The sequence below is a fragment of the Phalacrocorax aristotelis genome, chromosome W, assembly GCF_949628215.1.
Source record: "Phalacrocorax aristotelis chromosome W, bGulAri2.1, whole genome shotgun sequence".
NCBI classification, from domain to species: Eukaryota; Metazoa; Chordata; class Aves; order Suliformes; family Phalacrocoracidae; genus Phalacrocorax; species Phalacrocorax aristotelis.
In genome coordinates, this window is record NC_134310.1 from 7,226,713 (window position 1) to 7,244,308 (window position 17,596).

A 17,596-nucleotide genomic window follows, 5' to 3' on the forward strand; every position below is an offset into this window, starting at 1 on the left:
TCCTGGATGGTGGCAAATGCCCTGTGGGGCTGGCTGCAGCAGTGGAATCAAAGCAACTGGCAGCGCAGAGGCAAAGCCATCTGGGCCGTCACAATGTGGCAAGATATTGCTGCCCGGGTAGAGAACCTGGTTGTAAAGGTACGGCATGTGGATGCTCACGTCCCCAAGAGTCGGGCCACTGAAGAACATCGGAACAACCAGCAGGTAGATCAGGCTGCCAAGATTGAAGTGGCTGAGGTGGATCTGGACTGGCAACATAAGGGTGAACTATTTCTAGCTCGGTGGGCCCATGACACGTCAGGACATCAAGGGAGAGATGCAACATACAGGTGGGCTTGTGATCGAGGGGTGGACTTGGCCATGGACGCTATTGCGCAGGTTATCCACGAATGTGACACGTGTGCTGCAATCAAGCAAGCGAAGCGGGTAAAGCCTCTGTGGTATGGGAGACGATGGCTGAAGTATAAATACGGGGAGGCCTGGCAGATTGACTATATCACACTCCCACAAACCCGCCAAGGCAAGCGCCATGCGCTCACCATGGTAGAAGCAACCACGGGCTGGCTGGAAACATCTCCTGTCCCCCACACCACTGCCCGGAACACTCTCCTGGCTCTCAGACAACAAGTCCTGTGGCGACATGGCACCCCAGAGAGAACTGAGTCAGACAAGGGGACTCATTTCCAGAATAGCCTCATAGACACCTGGGCCAAAGAGCACGGCATTGAGTGGGTGTGTCACATCCCCTGTCACACACCAGCCTCTGGGAAAATTGAACGGTACAATGGACTCTTAAAAACGACACAGAGAGCAATGCGGGGGTGGGACATTCAAGCACTGGGATACACATTCAGCAAAAGCCACGTGGTTAGTCAACACGAGGGGATCTGCCAACCGAGCTGGCCCTGCCCAGTCAGAAATCCTACATACTGTGGAAGGGGACAGAGTCCCTGCAGTGCACGCAAAAAGTATGCTGGGCAAAAGAGTCTGGGTCCTTCCTGCCTCAGGCAAAGGCAAACCCACGCGTGGGATTGCTTTTGCTCGAGGACCTGGGTGCACTTGGTGGGTGATGCGGGAGGATGGAGAAATCCGATGGGTGCCTCAAGGGGGTTTGATTTTGGGCAAAAACAGGCAATGAACTGAATGCCACAATGTGAACTGCTATATAATATTGTGTGTCACCTCCGTGTTGTATCAATGACATCAGAGTACGAGCCTCCCAACCCATGGAAGATCAACTATGAAACAAGCCGTGCAGCAGTGATGGAAGGATGACCGACTCGGTATGCAGCAACCCAACGCCACACACACCACCTCTCCCACCCCCAAAGACTGATACGGCAGATGGAGCCCAGAGTCATGGACTGGGTGAACTCAATGGACATTTTAAGGGATATCTTACAGGGAAGGTCAATGAAGTAAGGGAATGATGTCGGTGTATTATGTTAAAGGATGGGTAGGGGAGGGGTGGTGGTTGGTACGGTTGTATTGCATCGTATGGGACCTGGGCATGGTGTAAATGGTATGGAATAAGGGGTGGAGAATGTGCTGGTTTTGGCTGAGAAGGGGTTAATTCTCCTCACTGTGGGGGGGCGGCTGCCTTTCCAGCTTCCCATGCTCTGCCGCAGGGCGGGGGGCTGGGAGGGGCAGGGCCATGGTGGGGGCGGGTGACCCCGACTGGCCAATGGCATGTTCATGCCATACCATGTGACACCAGGAGCAGTATATGAAGGGGGAGCAGTTGGCGGCTCGGGAACGGTGCGGCATTGGGTCGGTGGGCAGTGAGCGGCTGCGGCACGTGCGGTTCGTTTGAGCGGTTCGTTCCCCCTCTCCCCTCCCTTCCCCCCTACCCCGGGGTTTTGCGCCTCTCGTTGTTCTCCTTTACATTGCATTTCTGTTGTTGTTTCTTTGAATTTTCATTATTAAACTGCTCTTATCCCAACCCACGAGCGTTACCCTTCTGATTCTCTCCCCCATCTACCGGTGGGGGAGTGAGCGAGCGACTGGGTGGGGTTGAGCTGCCGGCTAAGCCACGACACAAACCCTGGCCATCTCCGAGCCTCCTCTGAAGTACAACTGCTGCTGGTATGTCTTTGTCCAATTATATTTTCCATTGTACCCTCAAATTACCACAGAGACATTTCTCAAGCTCCAGAGAAAATATAATGGGAGGCGCAGTAGATGAGGACAACGTATTCTTGTTCCTTTTATTACAAAGGGAAAGAAAACATTTTCCTTTCCACACTGAATAAAGCAGGCTGCGATTGTTTGCTTTTTTCCCGGTATAGCAGCATGAATGGGGAAAGCACCAGATTATCGGCTTCTTTTCTCCTGTTTCATCCCCAGCTGAAACATGAAAGACAGCAGTACCTTGCCCTCATCAGTAGTCCAGCGTCACTGAGTCCTGCCTAACTCTCACCGTCTTTCCCCACCCTTTTTATCCCCTGGATGTAACCCATGTCTTCCTGAGTTCCCGGCCCCTAATCTAGGTAACATCCTCTTACAAGAAGGGGTCACCCCGAATGATGTGAAAATCCTGCTTTGATGCTCTGGCAGTGCTTAAGCCTTAAATTTTCTCTGCTTGCAGTTTAACCAAATAGCTTATGCCTTAATCATGCAGAATAAGTTTCCGTACCCCTATAAAGTGAAAATAACACCAGCTTGTTTGACCTCATTCGGTTAAGAGACAATATGCGTTGTTCTCATCAAAACACAAAACCTTTTTCCTTCTGAAAACATTCAGCATTTGAAGGTGTTAAACACCTCAAAGCTATTTGTAGGATCTGTCAACACCGGCTAATCTGCTCAAAAACCATTCGCCGCACACATTTTGTCCCCGCTGCTACAGGTGAGGAGGTTGAGGGCAGAGGAGAGAGTGTGAAGGTTTTGGAAAGAGCTGGGTCCGTGAGGAAGAACCAGCTAAGCCTTTGCTTGCTGAAACGACTCTAGTGAAGTACAATGCCCAGGTGCACATGAACGTGAGTGTGTGAAAGGCAACTCAAGCTAAAGCTGGGAGAAGCGAAGGCCAAGCACTGGTTGCTAGGGATTTGAGGGAAAGCTGTGGTCAGGGCTCTGACCCCGTGGACAGAGAGGCGCTGCAGAGTCAGCAGAGACTTGTACAAGCGATCAAACGTTTCCTTTTGAAAGAAACATGACGAGCTGATTTTCTTCTGCTGAAAACCAGGGTTAGAAATCAAGAGGAAGGGTGAATGCCCTGAAGGCAAACCTGCTGCTAACGCTGCCTCCCTCCTCATCCTCCCACAGCGACGAAGAACACAAAGGGACCCTCCCAAGAGATCAGCTGATCACTCTGTGCAAATACGAACCCATCCTCAAACGGATGAGAGACTGTGATCACATCCTGTACCAGGCCCTGGTGGAGATTCTCATCCCAGACGTGCTCAGGCTGGTGCCCAGTGAGTATCCTGCGGCGTGGCTGGGAGGACACGGGTGGTCCCAACCTCTGCTCGGCTCCTGCTCCTCGCTGGGCTGAGTCACGGGATGTTGCGTGTGAGAAGCAGCGATCCGTGACTCACTCGGTCTGGCTACCGCTTGCCACAAGGGTTTCCATTGTAAAAGCTGAAGTAGAGGGTTTTGATTTGAATGCAGGCTAAAATATGATGGCAACAGCAGAAGTTCTCCTGCCGCGTTGCTCTACGTCGATGGTACTTTGTGACCCCTAGAAATTCCATGATCTTTAAAGTTTGGTTGATTGCGTATCACTTCTGACGTTGGCTCGGAGTCAAGGTAAAGGCATAAGCTTAATGCACAGTGAAGCGCGGCTAATCCTTGCGAGGTGTTTCCTTGGAGATCGTACCTTTGTTTGTGTAGAACCATCCTGTCCCCTACTGCACCTCCTGGAAATCTGGGGTCAACTTTTGTTTGGGAGATTAGCGATGGGATACTGAGGGTTTTCTGTCTGATTGGGCTCCTCCTCAGCAAAGCGCGTGCGTCAGCCTCCCCGAGACCTCCACGACAGCTCTGGAAAGCCACGTCCCTCTGGGCTGCTGCTGTCAGTCTCCATGCTGGGGCACATGGGTGTCTTTACAGAGCATATTTCACCCTTTGGAAAACACTCAGAAGGACGATGGATAAGAAAAGGATAAGAAAGAAGAAGACTAAGAAAATGAGAGTCAGAGTAAGAATAAAAATGAGCAGAAGAGTAAGGGTAAGAAAAGTTTGAGTTACAACATTAGAGAATAAGAAGAAAAGTTTGAGTGCATCTCAGGACGCAGCTGGTTTCCCTGACGCTAAGTTGAGCTCACAGCTACCCAGATCAGCGGCTGTGCTTTCCACAGCAGCTCTCAGCTAGAAAGTGGTGTCCCAAGACGACATGGAGCAGCTTTTCTAACTCTGCAGACTTCTTTGCAGGCACGCTTACACAAGCAGTTGGTAATTTTGCCAAGAGTTTGGAAGGGTGGCTGATGAACGCAATGAGTGAACTTCCCCCCGAGATTGTCCGGGCCAAGGTAAGCAGAGGGAGCACGGGGCAGGTCCGGGGTAGGAACTGAGTGTGTGCGCGTTGCAGTTTTCCGCAGGGACTGGAAATCACTGCTGGGGTTTGGCCACATGTACTCCAGACTAGCACCATATAATGAATAATTATCCACGCAAATCGGCAAGGAGTGGGAGGACAGGCAGGGCAATCCCTTTGTACCAGAGGCTGATGGTGCTCTGTCCGTTGAGCCGTTCCCAAGTCCCGGGATTGCAGATAAGCTTTCTGGAAGAAAATCTCTGCATGGCATGAAGCTGTCCTACTAAAAATTGCAGGACACCCCCTGGACTGAATGGCATTGCAGAGATTGGACCTCAGGCTCCTACTGCCCCTCTCCTGAAGCCATGGGTTCTTGCAGCCGCTTCTCACCTTGTCGGTCACTGCTAGAGGCAGAGTGGGGAAACCTCTTAGTTTAAAGAAAAGAAATGCAGAGGCTGCTTTGCGAGACACGATAGGTGGTGCAAAAGCGGTGCTCTGGAGCACTCGGGTATGCTTTGGGCAGCAGCGTGGGTGGGACTGTGCAGGTGATCCCAGCTGATGCGCACGGTGTGCTTGAGCTCAGCATTGAGAAGAGTTTGCCTTCCAGCCCCGTGGCCTCCTGCTCGCGGAGCCCTGCGTTGCTGTGTTGCAGGTGGGGGTAGTGAGTGCCTTTGCGCAGACGTTACGGAGCTACGCATCGCTGAACCGCCTGGCTCAGGCCGCCCGTGCGGTGCTGCAGAACACTTCCCAGATAAACCAGATGCTCGGCGATCTCAATCGGGTCGACTTCACCAACGTGCAGGTAACTTACGGTATCTGCTCCTCGGTCGTGTTGTCTAGAACTGGGAGTCTCTAATGAGGTTGTCTGCTGGTAACCAGCATCTTATTGCCAGAACTAAAAGGCAGTTAAATGGGCAATTGAACAGTTTGGGTGTTACTTTCCCGGGTAAGTCTGCCATCTCACTGTGAGTAGTGGAGAAGGTACTAAGGAGCTTCTGTAAGAAGCAGTGCTACCAACAAAAATATAGTTCTCATAATAATATTGTGGTCAGGGCAGCTCGGAGGAGACATGATTCAGAGCTGGTCTGGGGTCCTTGTCTACTAGAAATGCAGCTGAATTCCTAGGTTGGGATGGACCAACCGTGCAGGCTTGGCGTGAGTAACTGTCAGCCCTTCTTCCCGAGCAGGAGCAAGCCTCGTGGGTGTGCCAGTGCGAGGAAGGCATGGTACAGAAGCTGGAGCGGGATTTCAAGCTCACTCTGCAGCAGCAGAGTTCTCTGCACCAGTGGGCTAGCTGCTAGCTGGATAATGTTGTTACTCAAGTCCTGAAGCATCACGAGGGCACTCCCAGCTTCCCCAAGGCAGCCAGACAGGTCTTGCTGAGATGGTCTTTCTATAGGTACATTTTCTTTCTCACTTTGGAGATATTTCTGCATCAGGCTCAGGGCACGTCAATAGCTCCTTGGAAAGCCAAGGCCAAGTTCTTTATTCCCGTGCAACTCTGGTTAATTATTGCTCTGCTCTGGTGTCTGAACAGAGCGTTGTGTCTCCTGCATCCTTTCAGGATGGGGATAGGACTAATTTCTGAAAGTGCTTTGATACTCTTGGGTTCGAGGTAGGAACAGAGCACTGTGTCCCACAGTGCCTTCAGGGTCCAGAATTCACATCAGCCGTGATGCACGTATAAAACACAACCCAAATATTTTGTTTCCCGGCCGTGTTCCAGCTCCATGGTTATCCATGACCTCACTTTGCGCAGTGCTGCCAGCTTTGGTTCCTTCCACCTGATTCGCCTGCTCTATGATGAATATATGTTTTATCTGGTAGAACATCGTGTTGCGCAGGCAACAGGGGAGAGGCCGACTGCTGTAACGGGAGAGGTGAGAATTGTTAATTCCCTAGAAACAAACCCACACTACGCAGCTCTTTAAGAGGTTGGAACACGTGTGTTTCACAAACAGCGCTGTGCCCTGAACGTGTTTTTGTAGCCATCATTGCCGAAGCAGGTACTGAGCTTTTTGAGTGCCTGGCACAAGAATCCAGCTCCTTGAGCCCCTTCCATCCTGGCTTGCTAATAGCTGAGCTGGTGGGTTTGGGGGCAGTTGAGCATCAGCTGGCCTTTGGCGGCCTGGAGGAGGGAGGAAAAGGATCTCCCTACTTCTCTCCATTACCTGTGGGCACCAACCCTGATGGCGGGATTCCTGCCAGGGCAAAGACCCATCAAAAAAACTAAACCAAGCAAAGAAAGGTCCAAAAGGTACTTTCCCTGCAGCTTTCGGTGGTACTGTTCACGGAACTTGCTCAGGCCTCTGCAAGCTCCAGTTTCACGCACAGTCAGCCCCTCTCTCTGTCTTTGACTTGAAGAAGAGAAACGGTGGGTTGTTTGTGTTGGGGGGTGTGTGGGGATTGGAGTTTTCTTTTAACCAATCAGCCAGTAAATCCGGTGCCTGGCTTGCAGGCAGGTCCTGTCCTGCCTAGCTGAGGTCACTTCTACTCTTTCCCTCTGAAAAATGCCTAGATTTAAAAGGCCCTCATCAACTTGTGATAGCAATATAGCAACTACTGTTAGTTTGAAACTGATCTCATTTGCTCCTTGAAGCTCATACCTGTTTTCTTCCTTCCCTGGAGCTCATGTAGGGGAGCCAGGCAAATCAACTGCCTGCCTGTCCCTTCCCCCCCACCCCCTTTAGGCCCATGCTGTTGCCCCAGGTCAGCAGCGCTGTAAGTTCCCGCTATTCCCTGCAAAACCTCTGTCTTTATTGATATTCAAGGAACATGAAAGGCAGAGAGTGGCTTCCAGCAAGACCCAGCTGTGGCAGGCTTTCATCCGTCAGGTTTTGCCTTCTTTCAACTCTTGCAATATTTCTGTTCTCCAGGAGGAGGCTGGATCTTCCCAGCAAGAGAGGATGAATCGTGTCCTTCCATTTCCATCGCTCACTTTTAAACTCCTGCTCTCCTCAGTGCCTTCCGCTGCCCAACTTTGCATGACTTTTCAACACTACTGTTATAGCAATTTAGTGTTTCAGACCTTGTCATAGAGGTCTCCAGAACCCAATATATCCCCAGCTCTCTGGTTACACTTGACACGGCGGCCTTGCAAGGCAAAGCACTTCCGTGACGCGAATGCGAAGGCTTTGCACAGAGTTGCGCAGGGTGGAGCGATGGTAGAGCCCCAGGAGAGGGGAATAGCTGGCATGCCTGAGCAGCTGCCCGAGAGATGCAGAGGGCTGGAGAAAAGGCACCATCCTTCAGTCTGTGGCAGCACTTGGCCCTGACATGGCAGACAGAAAAATTTCTCCCTTCGTTCCACAGCTCCATCCTGCCTTGGATTGTTGCGTGTGGTGTTTGCCCAGAGGCTTCAATGCCAGCGGCAGACTTTTCCCCAAAATATGTGGTTGGTTTTGCTTTCTGCTTTTCACCGCCAGCACTGCTGATGCCCGTGCTTCCTCTGGAGCACTTAGGCTGCTTGTTAAAATTGCTTGGAAATAGATGCCAACTTCAGGTCTGGTCTCCATAAGCCTCACTCACCTTGTAATGCCTTTGTCTTTCAGTTTGGTGACCTCACACCTCTGTCTCCAACACCGCTGGACAAAGGTACCTCCTCTCCCTCAAGGGGAATCCTGCTGGGAAAGGGTTGAATCACTGTGGGAGGGGGAACCTCGTGCTGGCCCCTCCACCCTGCTCTGTTAGGAGAAAGGACCTCCTCCCCTCCGGTCGCCGTTCTCATGCCAAGACCTGTCCTTTACAGATGACATGAGTGACCTGGGCAGCGAGGTGGACACAGAATCCCGGAGCATGGGGGAGCCGCTGGTGAAACGGGAACGCAGCGACCCTGGCTACTCGCTGCAGGAGATCTGAAACGGGGACTTGGCTTTTCTCCAGCTGGACGAAGTCGTCTGGAGCCAGGCTTGATGGTCGCAAGCCTGAGTCTCCCCATATCTGCGTTATTAGTGCCTCTTAGTTTCTCCTTCTGTTTACTTGTGTTTGGGGATGGGCTCTGGTGGTGTCGCGGGCGGGCGGTGGGACGGGGCTGGTTTGTCCGCCTGCTTTCCTGTGGCATGACTGCTGGCTGGACGGCAAAGGTCCAGAGTCTGCTACCGAGCGATGGACACCTCCGTGGTCAGCAGCGGATCGGACGTGCCTGGCTGTGAGCGGCTGTCCTCTCCAGCCTGAGCGAGGCGGGCAATCAACGCTTTCTCTCTCAGGGAAGGTGGTTTGGGTTTCTTCCCCACTGCTCAGACTTCACTGTGATACAAACTTGAACCAATCAGTGCCCAAGAAGAAGGAAAAATACCTGACCCTTCTCCTCCAGCCTTTCAAGACAAGCTGTCCTGGCTCTGACTTTGCCAGAGCACTCATGCCAGGGAGCACGGGACAGTTGGTCTCTCTTGTACCCGCCTGGGAGAGGGCTCCGGGCTGCACATCCCTCTGGTCCCAGCGCAGCGGTGCACGCGCACGCTTCGGGACTGACACGTACGTGCTCTGGGACTGACACGTGCTCGCTCTGGGACTACGGGACCTGTGTTCCCACCTGCTCCCGTGTCTCCCCCGCTGGGTTTTTTCGTTGCCGAACCACAAATGCTCCTGGGACACCGTCAGGCCAACACAAGGTACCAAAGCGCTCCGAGGAAGCGGCGGCTGGTCGCAAAGCGTGTTCGTTGCACCCCTGCGCTCTGATGCCCTTGGGCAATTGCCCGGGCAACCCCTACCCTCACCAGGATAGCCAGGCAGAGGGGAACTGGTCCTGCGTCCTGGGTTTTGTCAAATTCTTGCTTGATGTCCTGCTAAAGGTAGGGTGCAGCGGCCTGCGGGGCTGCGGCCGGAGGTGGGTGAGGGTGTGCGACTGCAGTGCCTTAGGGTGGGCCGGCGTGCCCGCTTCCCCCCCGCTCGGGGCCAGCCGGCACAGCCGTGCCTGTTGCGCAGACTCGGATGAAATAAACCAGCCCATCCCATGTAGCAGCGAGGGGCTCTCGCGGGCCCCGGGTATGCTCAACACTACGGTGGCGTTTCCCCTTGTTGTATTGCATCGCCTTCTCCTGCAGGGTCATTGAGGTGGCGGCTCCAACGGGGCTGAGCTGGTGGAGCTTCTGCCCCAGCAGGGCTTTATTCTCCCTTTCTGTGCCCTGGGGGTGTGGGCTGATGCGGACTACAGGGCAGAGGGGTGGGGGGGTATCTGTCACCGAGCCAAACTGCAAAAACAAAGCCCTGCGACAAATCTTTCTGTGAATAAAGGCCGTGTCATAAATAGCTTTTATTATTATGATTATTATTATTATGATTATTGTTTCTAATGATGAAGTATTTGATGTGAGCTTTTCCAGGGGCCTCGTGTACATTTGCATAGCAGAGCATATTCTATCCAAAGATATTATTTACTCGTTCCAAATGGTACTAAGGTAGCTGTGACACTTGGAAAAATATTGCTAGTGGAAAGTGAAAAGAAGGTGTGTGTAGTGGCACATCTTTCCCTCTTACTGTCCCGTGCTGTTGTCTGTCGGGGTGATGTTTGTCTGTAAATGTCTCATATCGAAGTAGCAGGAGACAAGTGAGAAAGCTGGTTTTATCTGTAAATAACGACTAGGAATACACCCTGGGTCAGAGTCTGCACTTCAGATCCTGCCGTTGAGATTAGATGGTCTAAAAAAACAACGGAGCAATCAAGCCTTAAACTCCCCTGCTCCCACTGAGCGTGATCTTAACTTCAGCTGGCGCATTGGCTCTTCTTTGCAGCCGCTACCGACCGAACCCGGTGACCTTCTGCTTACCACGGACGGGCAAACGAGATGCTCTGGAGCTCTGCAGCACCGTGCAAGGAGCTTGGATAACCACCTAAACCCGACATGCACAGAATTCCCAGCTTTAGCTGGGAAGAGCAATAAACACGTATCAAATGCTCAGGCCTGTACAATAATTGTTGTGGTCCCATTTCTTCTTTAGTCATTGAAAGGAGGTGTCAGGCAGATGCTGCAGCCTCACAGTGTCCGGGGGAGGTGCAGGATCTGCCCACTGCAGTCCAGTTAAAGCACTTTTGGCCAGGGATCCGGTGTCTGCAGGGAGGCAGATTCACCACAGCAGAGCGGCCGGTTTGCAGGGGTGTCGTGGTTTAGCCGGCAGCTCAACCCCACCCAGTCGCTCGCTCACTCTCCTACCGGTAGATGGGGGAGAGAATCAGAAGGGTAACGCTCGTGGGTTGGGATAAGAGCAGTTTAATAATGAAAATTCAAAGAAACAACAACAGAAATGCAATGTAAAGGAGAACAACGAGAGGCACAAAACCCTGGGGGAGGGGGGAAGGGAGGGGAGAGGGGGAACGAACCGCTCAAACGAACCGCACGTGACGCAGCCGCTCACCGCCCACCGACCCAACGCCGCGCCGCTCCTGAGCCGCCAACTGCTCCCCCTTCATATACTGCTCCTGGTGTCACATGGTATGGCATGAACATGCCGTTGGCCAGTCGGGGTCACCCGCCCCCACTATGGCCCTGCCCCTCCCAGCCCCCCGCCCTGCGGCAGAGCGTGGGAAGCTGGAAAGGCAGCCGCCCCCCCACAGTGAGGAGAATTAACCCCTTCTCAGCCAAAACCAGCACATTCTTCACCCCTTACTCCATACCATTTACACCATGCCCAGGTCCCATACGATGCAATACAACCGTACCAACCACCACCCTTCCCCTACCCATCCTTTAACATAATACACCGACATCATTCCCTTACTTCATGGACCTTCCCTGTAAGATGTCCATTTAAACGTCCATGGAGTTCACCCAGTCCATGACTCTGGGCTCCATCCGCCGTATCAGTCTTTGGGGGTGGGAGAGGTGGTGTGTGTGGCGTTGGGTTGCTGCATACCGAGTCGGTCATCCTTCCATCACTGCTGCACGGCTTGTTTCACAGTTGATCTTCCATGGGTTGGGAGGCTCGTACTCTGATGTCATTGATACAACACGGAGGTGACACACAATATTATATAGCAGTTCACATTGTGGCATTCAGTTCATTGCCTGTTTTTGCCCAAAATCAAATCCCCTTGAGGCACCCATCGGATTTCTCCATCCTCCCGCATCACCCACCAAGTGCACCCAGGTCCTCGAGCAAAAGCAATCCCACGCGTGGGTTTGCCTTTGCCTGAGGCAGGAAGGACCCAGACTCTTTTGCCCAGCATACTTTTTGCGTGCACTGCAGGGACTCTGTCCCCTTCCACAGTATGTAGGATTTCTGACTGGGCAGGGCCAGCTCGGTTGGCAGATCCCCTCGTGTTGACTAACCACGTGGCTTTTGCTGAATGTGTATCCCAGTGCTTGAATGTCCCACCCCCGCATTGCTCTCAGTGTCGTTTTTAAGAGTCCATTGTACCGTTCAATTTTCCCAGAGGCTGGTGTGTGACAGGGGATGTGACACACCCACTCAATGCCGTGCTCTTTGGCCCAGGTGTCTATGAGGCTATTCTGGAAATGAGTCCCCTTGTCTGACTCAGTTCTCTCTGGGGTGCCATGTCGCCACAGGACTTGTTGTTTGAGAGCCAGGAGAGTGTTCCGGGCAGTGGTGTGGGGGACAGGAGATGTTTCCAGCCAGCCCGTGGTTGCTTCTACCATGGTGAGCGCATGGCGCTTGCCTTGGCGGGTTTGTGGGAGTGTGATATAGTCAATCTGCCAGGCCTCCCCGTATTTATACTTCAGCCATCGTCTCCCATACCACAGAGGCTTTACCCGCTTCGCTTGCTTGATTGCAGCGCACGTGTCACATTCGTGGATAACCTGCGCAATAGCGTCCATGGCCAAGTCCACCCCTCGATCACAAGCCCACCTGTATGTTGCATCTCTCCCTTGATGTCCTGACGTGTCATGGGCCCACCGAGCTAGAAATAGTTCACCCTTATGTTGCCAGTCCAGATCCACCTCAGCCACTTCAATCTTGGCAGCCTGATCTACCTGCTGGTCGTTCCGATGTTCTTCAGTGGCCCGACTCTTGGGGACGTGAGCATCCACATGCCGTACCTTTACAACCAGGTTCTCTACCCGGGCAGCAATATCTTGCCACATTGTGACGGCCCAGATGGCTTTGCCTCTGTGCTGCCAGTTGCTTTGATTCCACTGCTGCAGCCAGCCCCACAGGGCATTTGCCACCATCCAGGAGACAGTATAAAGATAGAGCACTGGCCACTTTTCCCATTCAGCAATGTCCAAGGCCAGCTGGATGGCCTTTACCTCTGCAAAGTGGCTCGATTCACCTTCTCCTTCAGCAGTTTCTGCTACTTGTCGTGTAGGACTCCATACAGCAGCCTTCCATCTCCGGTGCTTTCCCACAAGGCGACAGGACCCATCGGTGAACAGGGCATACTGCCTCTCCTCATCTGGCAGTTTGTTAGAGAGTGGGGCTTCTTCAGCACGTGTCACCTCCTCCTCTGGTGATATTCCAAAGTCTTTGCCTTCTGGCCAGTCCATAATCACTTCCAAGATTCCTGGGCGACCGGGGTTTCCTACTCGAGCCCGCTGGGTGATCAGCGTGACCCATTTACTCCGCGTAGCATCAGTTGCATGGTGTGTAGAGGGGAGGTTCCCTCTGAACATCCAGCCCAGCACTGGCAGTCGGGGTGCCAGGAGCAGCTGGGCCTCAGTACCAACCACTTCTGAAGCAGCTCGGACCCCTTCATATGCTGCCAATATCTCTTTTTCAGTTGGAGTATAGCGGGCTTCGGACCCTCTGTATCCCCGACTCCAAAACCCTAGGGGTCGACCCCAGGTCTCCCCTGGTGCTTTCTGCCAGAGGCTCCAGGTAGGGCCATTCTCCCCGGCTGCAGTGTAGAGCACATTTTTTACATCTTGTCCTGCCCAGACTGGCCCAAGAGCTACTGCATGAACTATTTCTTGTTTAATCTGTTCAAAGGCTTGTCGTTGCTCAGGGCCCCATTTGAAATCATTCTTCTTCTGGGTCACTTGATAGAGAGGGCTTACGATCAGACTGTAATTTGGAATATGCATTCTCCAAAAACCCACAACGCCCAAGAAAGCTTCCGTCTCCTTTTTGCTAGTTGGTGGAGACATGGCTGCTATTTTCTTGATCACATCCATTGGAATCTGACGACGACCATCTTGCCATTTGATTCCTAAGAACTGGATTTCTCGTGCGGGTCCCTTTCACCTTACTTTGTTTTATGGCAAAACCAGCTTTCAGAAGGATTTGGACTATTTTCTCTCCTTTCTCAAAAACTTCTTCCGCTGTGTTGCCCCACACAATGATGTCATCAATGTATTGAAGGTGTTCTGGAGCTTCTCCCTGTTTCAGTACAGTCTGAATCAGTCCATGGCAAATGGTAGGACTGTGTTTCCACCCCTGGGGCAGTCGATTCCAGGTGTACTGGACGCCCGCCCATGTGAAAGCAAACTGTGGCCTGCACTCTGCTGCCAGAGGGATTGAGAAGAATGCGTTAGCAACATTGGTTGTGGCATACCACTTGGCCGCCTTGGACTCCAGTTTGTATTGAAGTTCTAGCATGTCTGGCACAGCAGCACTCAACGCTGGAGTGACTTCATTCAGGCCACGATAGTCTACTGTTAACCTCCACTCTCCATTAGACTTCCGCACTGGCCACATGGGACTGTTAAAGGGTGAGTGGATCTTACTGATGACTCCTTGGCTCCTCAGTTGGTGAATGAGTTCATGGATGGGGATGAGACAGTCTCTGTTGGTGCGATATTGCCACCGGTGCACTGCTGTGGTGGCGATTGGCACCTGTTGTTCTTTAACCTTCAGCAACCCCACAACAGAAGGGTCCTTCGAGAGGCCAGGCAAGGTAGACAGCTGTTTAGTTTCCTTCATCTCCAAGGCAGCTACACCAAAAGCCCACCTGTACCCTTTTGGGTCCTTGACATACCCTCTCCTGAGATGGTCTATGCCAAGGATGCACGGAGCCTCGGGGCCAGTCACAATGGGGTGCTTCTGCCACTCATTACCAGTTAGGCTCACTTTGGCCTCCAATACAGTTAGCTCTTGGGATCCCCCTGTCACTCCAGCAATGCTGATGGGTTCTGCCCCTGTATAGTTGGATGGCATTAAGGTGCACTGTGCGCCGGTGTCCACTAAAGCTTTATGCTCCTGTGGGTCAGACGTGCCAGGCCATCGCACATACACAGTCCAGTAAGCCCGGTTATCCCTTTCCTCCACCCGGCTGGAGGCAGGGCCCCTCTAGTCCTGATCGTGGCAGTCACAACTCACCTCTTGCAAATGTGAATCAGGAGTCCCTCTATTACGCTTAGAAATAAAACCAGCGCTTCTACTCCTCTGTCTGGGGACTTGCTCAATGGAAACTGGAGCAGCAGCTTTCCTGGAAGAGCCTCCCTGAGTGCCTGTTCTTCCTTGTAGTTCACGCACTCGTGCCTGTAGGGTCGAGGTAAGCTTGCCATCCCACCTCATCATGTCCTCTCCGTGGTCACGCAGGTAGAACCATAGGGTGGCCCGTGGTGTGTATCCCCTCCTTTGAGCCAAAGGACGCTTATTCCTAACAGCTGAGACACTACCCTGTCGAGGTGGGGAGTAGGACAGATCTTCTTTGAGTTGCTGGACCTCTTGGGATAGTTTCTCCACAGCAGAGACGAGTGAGGAAGAGAGATTTGTTTCATAATCCCGGAGTCTATCAATCACCTCCGCCACCGTTGGTGTCTCGTCACCTTTCCAGGACATCACTGCCAATGACTTTGCATGCGAAGATGGTGCGCTCCGTACAAACTTGCGCCACGTGGGTCGTGTGCACTCGGCTTCATCTGGATCTTTGGAGGACCGTTGATCGTCCAGGTCACCATAAATCACCTCAAACACAGCTAATTCCCTTAGATACTGGATGCCTTTCTCCACAGTTGTCCATTTTCCTGGGCGATATGTAACATCTTCTTTAAAGGGATACCTTTCCTTCACTCCGGGCAGGAGTCGCCTCCAGAGGCTGAGGGCTTGTGGTTTTTTCCCAGTTGCTTTGTCAACGCCCCCTTCCCCAGAAAGGGATCCCAGTTGTCTGGCTTCTTTTGCCTCTAGTTCCAGGCTACTGGCCCCATTATGCCAGCATCGGAGCAGCCAGGTGACAATGTGCTCACCTCAACGATGGCTATAATCTTTTTGCATATCTCGCAACTGGCTGAAGGACAGGGATCGGGTGGTCTCTATTTCATTTATGACTTCTTCCTCCTCTCCCCGTGACGGCCCTGGTTCTTCATCATCCCGTTTTAAACGAGTTGATGTCCGCCTCCAATATTTCATCTTGTGTATGGGGGCAACTGATACTGGTACGGGTTGATTCTCTGAGCCAGCTCCGGTACTTGTCGTGGGGGTTTGAGTGGCTGCAGTGCCTGTCCTCAGGGCTGGAGTGACTACAGTGCCAGTCACTTTGCATTTCAACCCAGAGACATTCTCTTCCCCCTGGGGGCACTGACTACTGTTGGGCAGGGCTCGGTATGCATGGGCCAGGCCCCAGCACCTTGCAGTTATCTGTGTCTCTCTGGAGTTCCCAGCGTAACAACGTACTTTCTCCAAATATTCTACTAGTTGTTTAGGATTCTGCACTTGCTCGGGGGTGAAACTCCAAAACACTGGGGGTGCCCACTGCCCTAGGTATTTGCCCATGCGCATGCTATCCCACATGCCCTGCCACTCATAACTATCAAGCCTTGGGGCAGATTTCTGGGTGATATTCTTCAGTTGCTTAGTCCAAACCAAAACAACGTGCCCAAAAACTAACAATAAGTGCACCTTAACCACCCAAGGATGGTCAAGATACAAAAAGGTTGTTGTAACAAAGGCACAGACATCATAGCACAAAGTTGCAAAGGTGCAGTTCTGTATTTCCTCCATATAAAGTCTCTCCGAGGAGGAGGTATAGTTGCTAAGTGCCTCAACAAGATGGTATCCCAAGTACAGTAACCGTTTCAGCAAAAAACACCCAAATACCCGATAAAGCTGAAAATGAATGTTTGTGTAAGAAATCTCATAGGAAAAATGTTACTAATCACAGCAGAACACAGCAGACTAAACAAACCAACACCGATATTTAACACCAACTGCAAAAAGAACAACATGGTGCTGTGACCAGCAGCTGTTATTATCTCCAACCCTTGAGCCCCACGTTGGGCACCAAAAAGACTGTTGTGGTTTAGCCGGCAGCTCAGCCCCACCCAGTCGCTCGCTCACTCCCCCACCGGTAGATGGGGGAGAGAATCAGAAGGGTAACGCTCGTGGGTTGGGATAAGAACAGTTTAATAATGAAAATTCAAAGAAATGCAAAGAAGAACAACGAGAGGCGCAAAACCCCGGGGGAGGGGGGAAGGGAGGGGAGAGGGGGAACGAACCACTCAAACGAACCGCACGTGCTGCAGCCGCTCACCGCCCACCGACCCAACGCCGCACCACTCCTGAGCCGCCAACTGCTCCCCCTTCATATACTGCTCCTGGTGTCACATGGTATGGCATGAACATGCCGTTGGCCAGTTGGGGTCAGCCACCCCCGCCATGGCCCTGCCCCTCCCAGTCCCCCGCCACGAGGCAGAGCTCAGAAAGCTGGAAGGGTAGCCGACCCCCCACAGTGAGAGAATTAACCCCTTCTCAGCCAAAACCAGCACAAGGGGTAATATGCCCGTTACACCAAAGTTCACGGAGGGGAGAAGCGTCTGAAAGGTCAGGCTGCAGCTCTGCACGGGGCCACAAGAAGCATTTTCTAATTATGCTTCCAGACTAGGTGTGGAGGATGGGAGCAGCGAGACAGGGATGTGCCGGCTGACAGGTCATTCCTGCTCTCACCCCGTGGGAAGGGGAAGCTTTACCGTCAACCTCTCCCTCTGTGTCCTTGCTCGCTTCACTCCCCCTCTGGATTATCCCGTCTTGTGGGGACGGCTGGACCAGCCTGAACCTTCCTTCGGATACCAGCTCTCAGGGTGGGAACGAGGGCCTTATTTCCCCCTGGGGAGCAGAGCAGCCCCTCCTGACCCCGAGCGTACCCGGCTGCAGGTGGAAAGCGAAGCGCAGCTCAGAATGCTGCCGTTAGAAGGCGCCCACGGCCCCGTTCGGCTCGCTGCTGGCTCCATCGCCCCTCCCCGGGGGGCAAATCCCTGCAGAGACTCCGGCGCGAGCGTTGCTGCGGGGCTG

At 52.8% G+C, this 17,596-nt stretch overlaps 1 protein-coding gene across 1 annotated transcript; it reads left to right on the forward strand.

Moving 5' to 3' along the window:
- The first annotated feature begins 1,726 nt into the window (after positions 1-1,726).
- LOC142049721 (DNA-binding protein RFX2-like) lies at positions 1,727-9,164 on the forward strand. The gene is given in 8 exon segments (XM_075077654.1): positions 1,727-1,803; positions 3,265-3,416; positions 4,372-4,469; positions 5,127-5,276; positions 5,662-5,873; positions 6,201-6,354; positions 8,026-8,068; positions 8,223-9,164. Coding segments are annotated over 8 exon segments (996 nt in total). The 3' UTR covers positions 8,333-9,164.
- Positions 9,165-17,596: the final 8,432 nt, after the last annotated feature.